The sequence below is a fragment of the Eretmochelys imbricata genome, chromosome 1 (genome assembly GCF_965152235.1).
Source record: "Eretmochelys imbricata isolate rEreImb1 chromosome 1, rEreImb1.hap1, whole genome shotgun sequence".
NCBI classification, from domain to species: domain Eukaryota; kingdom Metazoa; phylum Chordata; order Testudines; family Cheloniidae; genus Eretmochelys; species Eretmochelys imbricata.
This window is the reverse complement of record NC_135572.1, coordinates 292,138,476-292,157,455: the sequence shown is the minus strand read 5'-3', so window position 1 is coordinate 292,157,455 and position 18,980 is coordinate 292,138,476. Positions and strand designations below refer to the sequence as shown.

The window sequence follows — 18,980 nt, the reverse complement described above, 5'->3', positions numbered from 1 at the left end:
CTTCCTAGTCTATCATTACCTTAATTGAAAAATCATTATTAAACAGTCATTGCTGTTTCACTTTTAGACATGACTGTATAAAGAGAATACAATTTTAATAAACAAAAATGGTAAAATTAATTTCAGGGTTGTGTTTTACCACTACTGATTCTTCCTGAAATCTGAAAGCAGAGTTGATGGCAGAAGAAATATAAACTCATTATAGTCACAGAATAACTTATATGCTTGAGAAAGCTATCCTGTGCATCTCCTTTGGTTCTGTCATCACACACATATGCACATGCATCCATAAAAATAAAATGGATATTCTCTTGCGTTAGTTCATTTCAGTTCTTTTTTTCAAAGCAGTGAATTCCAGTGGCAGAAAATTATGCTGTGAGTACAGTGACAATAGTCTACTTCATAACTTGTAACTGAAAGTAAAGATGCCTAATGTGCAAGATGTGAGAGTAAGATAAAACATGTCTTGTGCTGTCTTTGATATTTATATACAGCAACAGCTAAATGGACATTGAAATAGTGTCATTAAATAACCCAGTCTTGATATGCAGCACACATTGCTCAGTATTATTAGATCAGTTGGCTGCACCTGTGTAATGGTTTCGCTGTAGCTATGAAAGTAAAGATGATCATAGCTAAGGCTACGATTTGGTCACAGGTGTTTTTAGTAAATGTCCCGGACAGGTCATGGGCAATATACAAAAATTCATGGCCCGTGACCTGTCCATGACTTTTACTAAAAATACCTGTGATTAAATCTTGGAGGGGGTTCTAGGGGAGCATGGGGGGCTACTGCTGGAGGAGGACATGGGGGGTGCTGCTGAGGAGGACTGGGGAGCTGCTGCTGGGGGAGGTGTGCCCAGGGCCAGCGGCACTAGCTGCAGAGCCGCAGACTGCAGCTGCTCTGGCCCACTGCCTGGTGACCACTGCCAGGGGCTGCCAACCACAGCTGCTCCGGCTGGGCAGCTGGGGACCACTGCCTGAGGCCGCGGACCATGGCTACTCTGACCATCCGTCCCGGGAACGCTGCTGGGGGCTGCCAGAGCAGCAGCTGGTGTGGCTGTCCCAGGGGCCACCTGAGTAGCTGGCCCTGGAGCCCACTGCTTGGGCAACCCTGGGGTCAGCCACAGTGGCCCCTGGGGAAGTCACAGAGGTTGCAGAAAGTCACAGAATCCGTGACTTCCGCGACCTCCATGACAGACTCGGAGCCCTAATCATTGCTATCAGTTATCTCACTACGTATGTGCTAAGTGTGTCTCTTTAAATGTTTAATGATGGCCATTATTCAAACATTCATTGTGAAGTCAAGTTTGGCTTAGCTAGAGTAGGCATTAGCCTGTCCTAGCTCCAGTAACTCTTCACCTTTGTACTGTGAGTTAAAAATACAATTAAAGTAAACAATTTATAAACTGCTATACTCTTTATCATTAAATTGGCTAGCCCAGTAGACCCAGTCATGTAGCTGTTCTTGTAGATTCATCTTCCATTGAAGTAAAGAGTGGGATTGCATACAAAAGCATTGCAATACCAGATCAAAATCAAAGCATTTTGAAAGTAAGACATTATTAAAAACATCAACAGTATTTCAACTTTGAACTGAAAAATCAATAATAAAGTTTAACTCTGAAAATATATTTAACCTTTTTTTTTCTTCCAGGAATATATTTTAAAACAAGTTGCAACGATGTACCTCAAACTTGGATGGCCAACAAATAATTTAAACAGATCACTTGTTCAAGCTGCCTACCAACATGAGTACTGTTATATTTCTTTATTAATTTTCACAGGAGATAGTTGTAGTAAAGTGCTTTCCCAATACTTAATATGAACTTCAGCATCATGAGATACCTTTCTATCCTTTTCCTCCTTTCATTTCTCCTCACTTGAGGGGGCTAGGTGCTGTGAATCAGTTTCCTCTGCCTGGAATTTTGAGAACAATGACATGTTCTTGTGAAGCTTTAATTTAAGTGCTGGCTCCATTGGAGACTTTGGGATTTGAACTCATGAGGCCATTGAATTTAGTAGGGCTGTGTGAATGATCCATGGCCTTTAATTAAAAATTGTAATTGTAACAACATAGTACTTTGTTGTTACTCAAAGATATACAGTGACCACATCATTAATGTTTTTGTTTAATTAAATTTTAACAGCTCCTTATAGGGAAGGTTAGAATATTTTCTTCTGAGAATTTCAACACACTTATTTATTAATGTGACCTCATTAGTGTCTTTATTTGTGTTTTGGACTAACCCAGAGAATTGCGTCGAGAAGTCATCATGTTGGCCTGCAGCTTTGGTAATAAACACTGTCACCAACAGGCTGCAACGTTAATCTCAGATTGGATTTCCAGCAATAGAAACCGGTAAGTGGAACAAAAATGCATCTCTCTTCCACCCAACTCAGAACTATTATAGTTTGAGCGTGTCTCTTTAATACACACTTTTTGCATACAGGTAAAAAATGAAGCAGAAATCACCAGCTGTTATTTAAAGCATCATTGTGAGGCTGCAGAGCTAGAAGGGGTGGGAAAGATCTCTTAGTTCGTGGATGGGGCAAGTGGAGCCTGTGTGGCCTCCTACACCTCCTGAGTAAAAAAGGAGGTTGAATTTAAGGAAGGATGTAATGGAAGAAAGAGAGGACGCTTGATAGATGAAGACAGGAATAAGGACAACATGACAGAAGGTGTGAAAGGAGGAGTGCAGCAAAAGGTTTGAGAGGACCTGAAAGAGAGAGGGAGGAAAAGAGATGAGGAAATGTGGTAGAGGGGGATATTATGTAGAGCTTTGTAGGTCAAGACACAGAACTTGAAAGAGAGGCAAGAAGCTAACAGAGAAGGAATCGGCGACCTTTGTCACGCAGCCCATCAGGGTAAGCCCCTTGGCAGGCTAGGCCGGTTTGTTTACCTGCCGTGTCCGCAGGTTCAGCCAATTGCTGTTCCCACTGGTCACAGTTCGCTGCTCCAGGCCAATGTGGGCTGTGGGAAGTGGCGTGGGCCGAGGGATGTGCTGGCTGCCGCTTCCCACAGCCCCCATTAGCCTGGAACGGCGAATCGCGGCCAGTGGGAGCTGCGATGGGCCAAACCTGCAGATGCAGCAGGTAAACCGGCCGGGCCCAACAGGGGGCTTACCCTAGTGGGCTGCGTGCCAAAGGTTACCGATCCCCTGTAATAGACGGATTCAAGGAGGGGTAATTAATAGGAGCAATGGGGGGCATTAGCAGCAGTATAATGGACAGGCAAGAACTATAGGAGGCAAACAGACCAGTCAGAGACTTATCTAATTCAGGTGAGAATTGACAGGGCATTGACAATGTGCAAAGTATGTATATAAGTGCAGAGTATTAATAAATAAAGTAGCATGATTATTAAATCATGCAGTTATGCATGGAAAGTAAGGCAAGTACAGGTGAGGACCACAGCTTTCTTGTGAAAGAGTCATCCTTTTTTTTCATCTGGTGGAAGGCAGGAAACCGGTTTCCGCGTATCACAGGATCTGATGTTTTGTTTCTAGATAAAATATTTGATTTCAGGTGAAGTTTTCAAAAGCACCTAAGTCCCATTTTAAAAACTGAATTAGGCACTTATTTTCAAAGGTATTTGGATGCATAAGGATGTCAAGTGGGATTCTCAAAAACACCTAAGCAGTTTAGATGCCTAACTCCCACTAAAATCAAGATGATTTCCCATTGAAACCTGCTTAGGCACTTTGGAAAATGCTACTAGGTGCCTACATACATTTGAAAACCTGCCCCTAGGGAAACATCTGCTACACAGCAAGCAGAATCCTGAAGCAGCAAGTCTCAAAACTCGGATCTATAGCTCCTGGTGGTAAAAATGGCTGTGTAAACATTGGGATTGGGCTTTCAATCCTAGGGAGGGGAATGAGCTTCTGAGCCCAAGATCCAGCCAGAGCCCCAAAACCAACACAGCTATTTTTAGTGCTGTAGTGTGAGCCCAAGTTTGTAGAGCCAAACTCTGAAACTCGCTGCCACTGGTTTCTGCTCGCCATGTAGACATACCCTTCGTGACTTTGAAAATGGGATTTATGGCTAGATTCACCCTAAGGGAGTTACAGGTTTCAGAGTAGCAGCCGTATTAGTCTGTATTCGCTAAAAGAAAAGGAGTACTTGTGGCACCTTAGAGACTAACAAATTTATTTGAGCATAAGCTTTCATGAGCTACAGCTCACTTCATCTGATGCATTCAGTGGAAAATACAGTGGGGAGATTTATATACACAGAGAACATGAAACAATAGGTGTTATCAGATTGACAGAGACAGAAGAGTACCCAGAAGACACCTACTACAGGACAGGCCCAACAAAGAAAATAACAGAACGCGACTAGCCATCACCTTCAGCCCCCAACTAAAACCTCTCCAACGCATCATCAAGGATCTACAACCTATCCTGAAGGACGACCCATCACTCTCACAGATCTTGGGAGACAGGCCAGTCCTTGCTTACAGACAGCCCCCCAACCTGAAGCAAATACTCACCAGCAACCACACACCACACAACAGAACCACTAACCCAGGAATCTGTCCTTGCAACAAAGCTCGTTGCCAACTGTGCCCACATATCTATTCAGGGGACACCATCATAGGGCCTAATCACATCAGCCACACTATCAGAGGCTCGTGTACCTGCACATCTACCAATGTGATATATGCCATCATGTGCCAGAAATGCCCCTCTGCCATGTACATTGGTCAAACTGGACAGTCTCTACGTAAAAGAATAAATGGACACAAATCAGATGTCAAGAATTATAACATTCAAAAACCAGTTGGAGAACACTTCAATATCTTTGGTCGCTCGATTACAGACCTAAAAGTTGCAATTCTTCAACAAAAAAACTTCAAAAACAGACTACAATGAGAGACTGCTGAATTGGAATTAATTGCAAACTGGATACAATTCACTTAGGCTTGAATAGGGAGTGGGAGTGAATGGGTCATTACACAAAGTAAAACTATTTCCCCATGTTTATTTCCCACCCCCCATTGTTCCTCAGAACTTCTTGTCAACTGCTGGAAATGGCCCACCTTGATTATCACTACAAAAGGTTCCCCCTCCCCCCAGCTCTCCTGCTGGTAATAACTCACTCTCTTTACAGTGTGTATGGTAACACCCATTGTTTCATGTTCTCTATGTATATAAATCTCCCCACTGTATTTTCCACTGAATGCATCTGATGAAGCAAGCTGTAGCTCACGAAAGCTTATGCTCAAATAAATTGGTTAGTCTCTAAGGTGCCACAAGTACTCCTTTTCTTTTTCCTAAGGGAGTTAGGCATTGCTTTTAAGCACCCTGCTGCCTAGTGGAATTTACAACCCCAAGTGAGGCTGAGGCATCCATGATTCTCAGACACTGCATGGGGAGAGTTAGGCGCCTAAAACAGAGATTAACAGAAGCCATCAGTCAGAACCGAGAGCTCCCTAAACCTCACACCTCAAAGGGGGTTAGGCATCTAGCTCCAAGCTGAAAGGAGGTGCCTGTCTTTGATCAGGATTCTCAGGAGTCAGACCATGGAATGGGGGAGGGATAGCTCAGTGGTTTGAGCATTGGCCTGCTAAACCCAGGGTTGTGAATTCAATCCTTGAGGGGGCCATTTAGGGATCGGGGCAAAAATTGGGTCTTGTTCCTGCTTTGAGCAGGGGGTTGGACTAGATGACCTCCTGAGGTCCCTTCCAACCCTGATATTCTATGATTCTATGACACTTAAGTCAGGTCAGTCCTTTCACATGGAGGTGCTCCCTCCCCTTATAGCCAAGTGGTTAGGGAACTCACCTGGAAGTTGGAGATCCGGGATCAAGTCCTTGCTCCAAATCAGTCGATGTGTCTCCCACCTCCTAGGTGAGTGCCCTAACCACTGGGCTGTTTGGTATAGGGGTTTACCACCACCACCTATAGCGTATGGATTGGATCCCACAGATGAGAGAGGCAGAAGGATGCCTAGTTTGTGAATCCTGGCAGGGCTTAAGCATGAACTAGGCACTGAGCAGCTCAGTGGCATCAGGACTTAGGCAGCTTTGTGCATGGCCGCTAGCAGAAATATAGGCACCTAGGTAACTTTACCAATTGTAATGTCAGTGCTATAGACTTAGGCGGCAGCTGCATGATAGTTTTGTGAATTCCATTGGTGCCTAGATGTTGGATTTAGGCGCCTAAAGTGGCAGGTACGCACCTACGTCCTACTTTAAATCTAGCCATTAGGCTTGAAAAAAGTACCCAGAGTCTATGAAAATATGTCCCAAACTCCAAAAAGAAAGTGTTATTAAAGGATTTATCAGGTTAATTCTGTATGAGGAATCCAAGCATGCACATTTTGAAGTGAATCCTTATCAATATCAAAATTAACAGACATCAACAATGCTAGATACATAGTTATTCAAAGAAGAAAATACAAAGAGAGAATCACAGGAAACAATCTGCAAAAGTAATTTACTGAGATACTCACTTGCAACAGCAAAATTAGTTAATCACATTTAATAGGATCTATTAAAATGCACAGCAGTAGATAATACAATGTATAAAAGCTGTCACCCTGGAAAGCCTCCCCCTCTTCCCCTTTCTCCCCAAAGGACTAGAGAAGAAGGAGGCATCAGAAAAAAGCTTATTGCTTTGTTAACAATAGCGAGAAAGGAAAGGAACACATTTAAGGAGCCTTCTGAAAATTAATCTTACCTTTTCCACAAGGCCATTCTTGGGAGCCCAAGATTATGACTGCTGGAGCACAATGAATGTTATGATAAAGGTATCAGAGCAGGGCAGAGGAGGAGAAGAAATACCAGCCAGTTAAAGCAATACATTTCTGTAAAGAAACTGGACAATTTTGAAAAATAGCCACCACAAATAATGTAATTATGGAACAGGGATTGACATCAGATGATAAATAAGGGTGCAACTTGCAAAGAAGACAGGTTTCTTTTATTTATTTCGTAAGATTATAAATTCAGATCTTTTCCCCAACCCCAGAAATTGCCATTTGCTGTTTTCAAAACAGTCACCATGTTTGAATGTGACTAACACATTGACAGGCTGATACCATGTCTGCTCATTGTGAAAAGGCATCACAAATGTCACTTATTATAGTTGAGAAACTTTCTGCCATTTTAGCAGCTTAGCAGTCATAAAATTAGCTTATACTTCACAGTACCGACATTTATATAGATTCAGCAAGACTATTTTTGCTCATACAGTAGTATGTCTATATAATGGTTCAGGTTTGTGCCATATCACTGGGATTCTGTTATTACCAATAATAATAACAATTCTGTAATAAGAATTTAGTTAACATGGTGTGTGAGCCAGAACAGAAGCCAGAACACACTCCCTTAGCTGTGTTGGCTAATATGAGTATAATGGGCAATAAAGTACAACTTGGAATACATACAAGGAACAGATATTTAATTAGGTGCAATTTTTATATTTGTGATCATAACTGTACTTCACTCAGTTTGATGCAATATTCTTATAGCATCATGTCCTTAAAAGCTATCTTTTGTTTTGTACTCTCAGTTGCAACCATAGTATCTCTGTACCATTCTCTCTGCATGCATCTTCTCCTACAGAAGGAAAGACTGCTGTCTTGATGGCAGCATTCCCTTCCTTTCTCCAGACCATTTTGACAGTTCTCCACAGTGCTAAGAAAAGGCCACTGGAGGTAGAGATATGCATCATCTCTCCCTCCACCCAGTGTTAACAACGAATGAAGTTAATACGGCCAGAGGCTATATTTACTGTTCTTAGAGAATCATTTCCGCAAAGCCGAACAAAGTGGTCAAGCACTTGCTGGGAAATTCCAGGCAATACAGTTGCAGTGGGGTCACATTGCCAAGGAACCAAGGCAGAGCTACAGAGGGCCAAGAGCTGATCAAAGGAGGCAGAGGATCTCTGCATAGGTGCCCCACTTCCCTCAACAAATCTCCAATATCAGCAGCATTTGTGGGTTGGCCTCCCAGTTTGTCCCCTAGAGGTTGGGCAATGCTACCTCCAATAAGAGAACTCAAAAGAAACTTTGAGGGAAGCTTACAGTGTTTTCTGTCTCCTTTGTGGTATTTCCACATATGAGTACAGTCTGACCCAGAGTTTGCTGAATACTATAGTAAAATAAAGGCAATGTTGCAATGCTTTGCCCTGAATGATCTATTCTGGAAGCTGGAGTGGCTAATCCAAAGAGCTGATTTACAAACAATGCAAATTGGGAAGTATTGAAAATTCTTTGGAACATAAGAGTACAAAAGAATACCAGGGAGGTAGATTGATATCAGTCAAATGAGATTCAATACAAATATAAGCTAATATTAAGTTAAACTTTTATGACTGTGTAAATTTACAGGCAATGGAACAAGTTGCTAAGAAGGCTATGGAATCTCCATCACTGGACATAGTCAAAGTTAGAGTGAACACACATCTAATTAGGAATGGTTTAGGAATGATAAAATAAATCTTGCTGTGATGCTTGATTCGATGGCTCTTTAGAGGTTCTCTTCATCCCAAATGTTTATGTATTTTACTTGCGTAGTTTAATTGTGAGTTAGGGGAGGGCAATAATCAAATACAGTAACATGTACCTCGATACTGTTTGCATATTTCTGCAGGTTTCCTAGTGATACTGTTTAATATGGTAGGTCCAAAATTAGTTACCATGTACTCTTCACTCCAGGAGATTGAAATAATTATAATAATCACATATTTACTATGCTTTGTTCTTTACCATGTAAATAAGTTACCACTGCTGATCAGAATAACACAAGAACTAGGTTCATAACACAAGAACTAGGGGTCACCAAATGAAATTAATCGGCAGCAGGTTTAAAACAAACAAAAGGAAGTATTTTTTCATGCTGACTGTTTTCACAGTCAATCTGTGGAACTCCTTGTCAGAGGATGTTGTGAAGGCCAAAACTATAACAGGGTTCAAAAAAGAGCTAGATAAGTTCATGGAGGATAGGTCCATCAATTATATTAGCCAGGATGGGCAGGGATAGTGTCGCTAGCCTCTGTTTGACAGAAGCTGGGAATGGGCGACAAGGGATGGATCACTTGATGATTAACTGTTCTGTTCATTCCCTCTGGGGCACCTGGCATTGGCTGCTGTTGGAAGACAGGATACTGGGCTAGATGGAACTTTGGTCTGACCCAGTATGGCCATTCTTATGTTCTTAAGCTCAATAGTGAATTGGCCAGTAGTACTTACATGTGTAGCTTCTAACTTGAAAAGTTAAATATGTTTTGGGGTTAAAACTAAATGCAAAATTAAAGAAAATAATTATATCTACTAGTGTTTTAGTCTTCTCTGTTAATACCAGCAATATTGAATAACACCATTAGACTTCCAGGCACAACACTATTACTTTCACACCTTCTTTACAAAAAACTTACACTAATCTACATGAGATGAGCATTCATGAGGTTTAGAAAGACATTCTCCACAAGTCTGAGAATTTCATCTATTCTATGGGAAATTCCATTCTGTGACACTGATACACTACTGCATTGGTGCGCCAATAGCTGATCTCATCTCCTGATACTTGTGTCCTAAAATAAATGATGCGAGAAAGAGATTGCAGCCATTTCTGTGGCTAAAAAATTATGATAATTTAGAGTGCAAAATGCTTAATGACAGTACAGCTCTCAGCCACTCTGCCAGGAAAGAATGGCAGAGCATGACTCAAAGGACACATTTGGCCACAAAGGCATCGAACCAAATAGCCGGCCTTTAGTAACTGACTCCAAGCAGTGTCAACGGAGCTGTTTGTTGATTCTGTGCCAGGACTGTACAGGATTTTAATCCTAGCAAGATCTAACAAAAGAAATGTTATATGTAGTTTTTGTTGAAAATCCGAGAACAAATTTTAATGTAAGATTCACTTTCCTTTTAATTATTAAATTAATACAGAACTGATATTTTTATATAACTGATTGGCCCCACTTCAGTTTACTTCAGGCCCCACAAATGCTGCTAATGGTGCTTAGTGTGGCAAACATGATCTTGCTGCAGTAAGATGAATACATACTTCCATAAGTGGACAAGAGTGAAGCCTCTATGAGGAATAAGGAACATTCTTTATACAATCATTGAAATTAGTGTTGTCGATTTAGGAATGGGGGTCATAGAATTCAAGATACAGACAAATGCTATGCATCAGAAGCTACTGCTTGCTGAGAATTAAGATGTTTGCTGCTACCTTCATTTAACTGGGATGATCCCTGTGAAGCTCTTTCATGTGTGAAGAAATACATTACTCACACTCTGTAGTTATGATAGCATTGTGGTTCAGCCTAAAAAATTAGCAAAATTACCATACAAAGTCTGCCTGAGCTTGAGAATCAGCCTTGTTAACCTCTTTAACCTCCGTAATGCATTCGTTTTGAAGGCAAAACACAATTTTAAGAGCATTAGCATTTGCAGCGTTTCTGCTTTGAATACGTTCTGACCTCTAAAGCTCAGGAAGAAATGTGCAGAGGACAATAGTTTATAAACTCCTGAAGTGTGATGTCATAGTAAATGATGACTTGTCAGCATCTGCCATGACACCCTAAGGCATGACTTAGTGAAGCCCACTGGAAAGGGCATTGGGTATTCAGAGCCAGTCACCAATGGATTTTCAGATTTTTCCTTCTTTTGAAATGTAGCCCATTCCTCTTCATCTAGGTTCAAATAGTTGTAGGACTAATTGCCTGACTTTTTTTCCACAGAAAACTGTTAATACATGCATTTGTTTTATTTGATCCAGTGTCAATTGGAGTAATATGCATTGGGTTTTCAATCTCCTGGCTATCACCATGCAGAATAGAGATCAGAGATATATAGAGTACCTGTGATTTGAGAACTATCATGATTAACAGACTACCTACAATTACTATCACATATTGAATCACATCTGTAATACAAGTAGATTGTAGGCTGCTTCACATTCCTACCATTTTAGATTTAATGTGTTTTTTACTATTTATACTATTATTTTTCTGTACTGATTACTTTGATCATTCTCAACTACTTAGGGTATTGATCTGAAGTTATGTCCAGTGGCAGCAGCTGGTGGTGTCCAATATTTTTTGTTATCCTGTTTTCACAGGACTCAAACTGGGTAAGTTTAGGGCTGCATTCTGATAGTTAAAGAAGAAAGCTTGAAACCGCTTATAGATTTGGCATCTCTTGGCTTGCATCTGTGAAACAGACTCTCTTTTGACTAAAATTTACCTCTAAGGTTAGCGACATTATTCTGATCTTGTAACCTTTAATCAACTGCTTATTGACAAGGGTGTCGTCTTATAGGTTAGCCCAGCTGATATACAATATTCAACATTTTTAACACTTTGTTTTCTTTGTTCTATTCTGAGTATACTTTTTGTAGTTCTCATGGGTCAGAAGGTATGATCCAGTGTAGGGAGACATATGGTTAATTAATTACTGAAACAACTTCCACCAGAGTAGATAATATTTACAATGATACGATGAACTGACCCTGTCAAAATAGAATATTGTCCAGCATCTTTTCCATAACACAGTGGTCACTGAACTTTTCAGAGGGCACTGTTCCAACTTCATGGGGAAGACTAAGTAGATCCTGGATGCACATCTGTTCTGGTTTTTAACCACAGGATTCCTGATAGATTTCATAGCCATAAAGGACATTTTATGAAAACAAACTATATAAATATAATAAATATAAATTGCATAAATATAATATTGAAGGGTTCAGGAATGCCTGTGAGCCAACATACTTAAATACCTTACTCCAGGCTTCCCTCCCATGAAAACAAAATCTGTAGAAGAGAAAAAATACTTTGCAGTCTCCACAAGTTCATATCATGGTGTTGGCCCTATAGGCTTCCCTGACAGGAGAAGGATTGCCACCTTGAGTAAGTAGAAAGAGAATGTTCGAGAAACCTTGCAAAACATGGATTGTCCTTGCATTCTGTACCCTGGCCTTCACATTCCTCTCTACCCCCAGGTCATTTTTCTCACAAAACTCATCTTGACATTTACGTTCCTTCTGTGTCTACACAATAAACCACCTTTGCAGGGAACAGAAGGAAGTTAATGTTGGTCTGACTGAAAACCCAAAGATCTCTGGCTTTGTCTTGTCATCAGTACAGAGGTGTTTCCATAGATCCCCTGGGAGAAGGTATGCCATGAAACAGCCATTCCCCTCCCTCTCATGAGTTTCAGGTCATTAGCACCCGTTTTTGCACATCTTGTTTCCCCTTTATACCAAAGAATATAGTATCCTGAGATCTAATTATCTTGTAAGAGATTTTTTAAATGTATCCATTCAGCTTGGAGCTTGTCCAGTAGTTTCTACATTTGTTATTTCACAGGGTTTCACATATATCTGAGTGCAATGTTAGAGATATTAATTTTCTGTATATCAGTCATAAGAAAGGTGCAAGTGATGAAGTAAGAATGTCATCAGTCAGATAATTTGCACAAAGACAATAGTACCCAAGAGCCCTAATTTGAGAATACTAGATTCTCATATTCAGTAAGAACAATTTGTATTTACTCTTCAAGAGACAATTGATTCGCACTAATCTGGCTGCCTCATTTGTTTCACCTCTTTACTTTATCAACCTTTAAGTACTCTGGAAATACCACCACCAAGAAACATTGTACTGCAACAACAATTGCAACATGTTTGTAGGCTCAGGTCAGTGGTAGATAACACAGATTTCTTAGTCATTAGTTGATATACATTCTAATGAAGTCTGGGCCAAATGACAAAAAATCAAATACATATCCCAAAAGTAACAGTTTTCCTTCTTTTTCTTATCTTTCTTCCTCTGTCGCTGCTTTGAGATGCATCATTTTGTCACTTCATTTCACATCTGTACACTAAGACCCTGATCTTGCAAACACTTATACCTGTGCTTAACTTTAATTGGGAGCATGAGTGTTTGTGGATGTGTGGCCTAAAAGGTTAATGATTTGTGTGAGATATCTAGAAGACAGGTTACTTCTGTACAAAGTTTTGATGTTCATCACTTAATTTTCAGAAGTCATTAGACTTATGGAAGCTGTGAGAATACAGAGAAAAGACTATTTTTTCATACATACATGTATAAAGAATGTAAAACACAACACAAACAAACAACCCCAGATCCTTTCTTCTGTGTTATCAACTTCTGTACATTTTAATGACTTTGAAAATTCATTGTTGAAGATCTGTATCTGTGTGGATACAGATGTGGAGATACATTATGTTTTGCAATTTATTAGAGTACAGCCAGATGGTGGCAGCCAATGTTGCTGAAGTAATTTAACTAATTGATAGGTTGTTACAACATTTGAGTGGAATCTTACAGTCAAGTCAATAAAACTGTTTAAGGAGGAAGAAAAGACTGCTGAGTGCATGAGTTAATCAAGGAAATAGTGGATATGGTGTTGTGAAAGAGGATCTAGGGAGTATGTCTAATAGAAGAAAGGATTGCATCTAGTTACAAGTAAATAGAAAATGTGTTGTTTATTGGGCACTTCCTCCAAGTAACAGCTTTGCTTCCTCAGTTTTCTAGATGATCACAGAAAGATCTCCTGCCCCTTCTACTGATTTTAAGTAAACAACATCCCAAACAAATTAATTGGAAGACTTTAGAACTTTGACAGATTTCTTCAGTTTGTTTGTTTGTTTGTTTGTTTGATGAACAACCAAAATGCCAACCACAATAAAGAAAAGCAATTTGAAAGGAAGGGCCATTTTTGGGGTAGAAAAAATGCCAACAAAGGACAAAACAACAAAAATCTATAGCAGAGATGGGCTGCCCAAGTTAATGTACAGCTTGCCGTTCAGACATTAAAAAATGATATTGCATAACTGGCACTGGGTGTAGCTAGAAATAGTCATTGGAGAGAGGATAGATGATCTTGTGGTTAAGGCGTTGGACTGAACCTCATGTGATCTGGGTTCAGTTCTTGGTTCTGCCCTAGCCATTCAGTGTGTCCTTATGCAAGTCCCTTTAATCTCTCTGTGCCTCAGTTTCCCATATGTCAAATGGGGATAATAAGACTTCCTTCTACCACCCTTTCACTGAAATCCTGGCCCTACGAAAATCAATAGGAGTTTTCCCACTGACCTCAGTGTGTCCAAGATTTCACCTTTTGTCTGTTCTATCCATTCCAATTGTAAACACTTCGGAAGAAGGCACCTTCTCCTCCCGTGTGTACGTATAATACCTAGCACAATGGCTCAATGGTTTGAGTTAGGCTACTGTAATAAAAATAAGTAATGAAGAGGGGCAAAAACTGTGATTATCTTCTTAGAAGAGACACATAACAATGTACTGTTACCCATGTGGCATCATTAGTTTGATGTTTTAGGAGATGCAGTGCTAATACAGTATTCCATGAGTGCCATTCTTTTAATATTATCTGAGGTTTGTAACCTAATAAACAATGCTTTAAATATAGTCATCAAGGAAAATAAGTTTCTGTTAAAGGTAAACTGTAAAAAAAATAAAGAATGGAGCTTCTGATTAATTTCTTTTGTCAAATATTAGCCTAAATGGTAATGAAACTTGTCACTTAATAAAAGAACTGACTAAACTGCATGCAGTTGCATTTTAAGAAATTAGAACACAATTTGCCTAGAAGATAAATAATTATGGTCTGATTTTACGAGTATTTCCAATTGTTAGAACATTGTTTAAATAGGAGCAAGTACATACCAATTCATTTTAACTTAGAAGATTATTCTTAATTCATTGTAAAGCTTTACTATTCAGGATTGTAAAAAAAAATTTCCTGTAAAGGTACAGCAGGATTTTAATAATTTTTTTTCTAATTGTTTAATTTTTAACATATTTTCCAAATGTTTAAATTTTAAACATGAGCTTTGCTGGCCTCATATCTTAGCCTCACCATCATATCTATTTAGCAAGACAAATAAGTTTAAATTCATCATATCAGCATTCAGAATTATGCTTTCAAAAATTAATTTTTATCATTTCTCTGAAGTATCCATTATATCACTTTAAAAATGCCAGCAGTCTACATAGCCCAGAAGAGATTTAATACAACAAAATAATATGTTCTTCAGTGTTACTAGCTCAATAATACTGAAACAATAGTTAATTTTACCTGTTCAGTTCAATTAATCCAGTAGGCCAACATTCTGCATACTGAACTGGTGCTATGGAACTGCAATTTTAAAAGCACATTTTCCATGGAGCTGTGCAACTACAAAATCTAGACCTGAGAGATTTTCACATGTTTAGATAATGATGAAATACAGGCCCATAATAACTGGAGGGAAGGGGGAGCAAGAATCCCCAGAAATGGAGAAAATTCAATTAGAAAGTTTACTGTTGAGGCAATAGTTAAAGAGAAATGACTTTGGGGATATTCACATTTTCATAAACAATTTTCATTTCCACAGAAAGGAACCCCATGTCTGTAATCCTGATTACAGACCTCTCATAGGAGTAATTTGTAGCTTTTCATAGCCATAGGTTTTGTAGTTATTGAAGCTCAGGCTTTAAAAAACAGTGTGTGTGGGGGGGTTTAATTTCATTTTGTCCTAATGACTTAGCTTATACAAGGAGATCTAAAAACTTCCCTAGAGCTCTTGGCTGTATGATATTGAATAGATTTGCTGTGGTGCTGCAAATGTGCCTTTACAGATTTGGTGTCAAAAGAGTTTCATTTACAAAATACATAGTGGTGTTGAGGCTATTGATATGTGATCAATGCCATCTGTGTCCAAATTCCTCTTCCTCCACACAGGATACAAATGATCTTCCAGTTAATGCTCAGATCACTACTCTTGTCACATAAAACAAAAAAGATGAGGCAGCCAGGAAAGTCAGTTGAATTTGATGAGCTGTGCTGTAACTTGTGAAAGATGGAAGCCTCAGAAGCAAGGAACTCTGTCCTCACTATCATTCTGAGGTCAGACGTCCCCCTCGCTGCCCCGGTGTTCACTTCAGCACTGCTACCGATTGTATCCAAACACTGAGTGATAATTCCTTCAATGTGCAATGTGTGCCACTCTGATTAATGGGACAATCAACCTGCGAAGAATTACTTCTTTGCAGATACCTTTTAGTTCCTTGGTGCTTTTGTTCACAAGTTGTGTATCTTGTAGTAAGCCAAAGAAAACAGTTCTGTTGGGACAGTCCAATAAGAGCTACTCACTCTTTTAAACATGATGCAGTATCTGAGTCAAGACATAAAGTACTTCTGCCAGTACAGTAAAACCTGACTATGGTTGGTTAATTTTGTTACATTCGCTGAGGAATCAGTTGTCCGCTCCAAATGTCATGATAATGTCCTCATCCCATTTTCATTAAACATACATTCTTCTCATTGTTGTCAATGTATTAAATCCAAAATTGATGAAAAATAACGCAACGTTGAAGTTAGACAGCATTTAAACCCACACACAAATATAATCAGGGAATAAAAAATGTATGCTCTCAGAATAAACTGTCCGCATTGCATACAATGTGTCTATATGCCTATGTATGTATGTGTGCTATTGCATCTAATAATCAAAAGTATCGATGTAGTTGCAATATAGTTAAGTTAATTTGATTTAGAAAACACTGAGACAAATCCTCCGCTCATGTAAATCAGCACATTTTAGTATTCCCTGATATCCTGTGTTTACATATGTAAACTTAATGTAGCATTAATAGAGGTTTTTTTATTTAATTTCCATCTGTGTTGCTTATTCAGGTTTGTTTACCTGGCTCATCCGCAGGTTCGGCCTATCGCGACTCTCACTGGCCACGGTTTGCAGATCCAGGCCAATGGGGGCTGCGGGAAGCGGTGCGGGCCAAGGGATCTGCTGGCCGCCCTTCCTGCAGCCCCCATTGGCCTGGAGTGGTGAACGGCGGCCAGTGGGAGCCGCGATCAGCCGAACCTGTGGACGCAGCAGGTAAACAAACCAGCCCGGCCCGCCAGGGGCTTTCCCTGAACAAGTGGCGGCCCTAGTTTGAGAACCACTGGACTAGATGACCTCTCAAGGTCTCCTCCAGCTCTACATTTCTATGATTCTGATAGTAGTGGCAAAGGTGTGAACTTATCACTTCTACCAGCTGTTCACTTCAGTGAGTTTTAAACTTTATTCTCCAAGCCTTGTTCATCTCAGGGAGGTGTGAATTTAGGGTGAGATTTTCAGAAGCACTTAACTGAGATAGAAGCACAAGTTCTATTGAATTTGAATGGGAGCCGTACTTTTAACTCACTCTTAAAACCAAATTGGGACTTTTCAAACACTAACAGGGGCAAGCAGTTTATATCTCTCTTTTATTCCTTTCTTTTTCAATAAGCACCCACAGACGGAAATTAAATAAAAAAACCTCAATTAATGCCCTAGATTGAGAACCACTGATCTAGTCCAGCCCCCCCATATTGAGGCAGAGGCAAGTATACCTAGACCATCCCTGGCAGGTGTTTGCCCAATCTGTTGTTAGAAACGTGCAATGACAGAGATTCAATAACCACCTTCGAAAGCCTCATCCAGTATTTAACTATCTTTACAGTTAGAAAGTTTGTCTGGAGACAGCTTCTGATAACATAGACCTTGTCTACACTGAGAATTCTGGGCAGTTTTCCTACTCCTAGTCTAGCACTGATGCATCTCCACCGGTATTAGCAACCAAGGAATCACTTGTGTAGGCTGGGCACAGGCTGAACTCCACCAATGTTAGGAGAATTACAGAATGTTTAAAAAGTAATGGGTGGAGGAAGGTAGCAACACCAGAAAGAGACTCCAAATTTGATTTTTTGGGCGGGGGGGCGGGGGGGGGAGGTTTGTGCTGTGTCTGTTTCAGTTAAACATATAGGACTTGCCTGTGCTGTAAGTATAACCATGTGAATGTGAGATTGTCTGTTGTGGTTAGGGATGGCTGGGTTCCCACTCAGTGGTTTGTTGTTAATGTGGGTAAGACAACATGGTTCTGGAACGGGAACTATTATAGGCTGACATAATTCTGCTGGGACCTCTCTTAACCCTGTAGAGTTACAGTGCCTTTGCTATGTCTCAGTGGCCAATATATGGTTTGGAGGCTTTTTTTCCTACTTCTCTCGATGTACCGATGAGCAATAGAAGCCTTAAAATGTTGAAAAGGCATAATATTTTCACTTTCCAGTGATTAAAACATGACCAAAGGGATTTTGTTGAAATATTACAATAATACTCACCATTGAGTGGAGGCTAAGAATAGAAAGCTTCAGCCCACAAAAAAAATTTTCTGAAGGTTCTGAGTAGGTGGAAAAAAATGGGCTTTTAATAAGCGTGTCTCAATGTGACCTTCCCTGTAACTTTTGCGGTAGCGTACGCTATAATAAAATTTACAAAGAAAATTTCACTCGGTCTTTCAGTATCATGATCCTGCAACTCAGATATTCGTTTGACAGTATCCATAATGACAATCTCTTTTCAAATTTATAATTATAAATGATTTTTGCAGTGTGCTGCACCCCAGACATTTTAGCCCAGCAATAGTAATTGGAAGCATTAGAAATATTCAGCAAAGTAGACAAGTATTTTTCTGAGAAGTTTCTATTTTTATCAGTAAAAATATTTTTCAGTGAAAAATGTTACACCTGAGAAACATGCATCAGAAATGAGAAAGAGGATAGTAGAGTCTGAGAGCCAAACTCGGCTGCTAGTGTATGTTGTTGGTACCAATGTACCTGCTGTGCCAGGTTGTGAATTTAGCCCTGAGAGACTGCTTCAGTAAACGATGGTCTGAGATTAAATTATCTGAGCTGTCCATCAACCGACTGTGACTTTACTGCATAGCTGATTTACTCATTGGCATGCTGATCAGTTCGGTGAGTCTCCATGTATTTCCTTTTCTCCCAGCAATATCACTATAAGGCACTATTCACTCAGATGACATGACACCATAGTACTATAACAGAAGAAAATAAGCTTGAATGTTTATGTATCAGTGTCTTAATAGATAAAGCACAAGCTGGTTATTAGATGGCATCTGCGACAGACCACCAAATCACACTAGGGAACA

The 18,980-nt window shown here is 39.8% G+C and overlaps 1 protein-coding gene across 1 annotated transcript in view; it reads left to right on the top strand.

Moving 5' to 3' along the window:
- Positions 1 to 18,980, top strand: part of TRHDE (thyrotropin releasing hormone degrading enzyme) — a 314,740-nt gene that overhangs the window by 276,170 nt on the left and 19,590 nt on the right. Inside the window, exons 14-15 of the mRNA XM_077807737.1 lie at positions 1,658 to 1,755; positions 2,255 to 2,362. Coding sequence (XP_077663863.1) covers positions 1,658 to 1,755; positions 2,255 to 2,362 — 206 coding nt within the window. The remainder of the gene's footprint in view (positions 1 to 1,657; positions 1,756 to 2,254; positions 2,363 to 18,980) is intronic.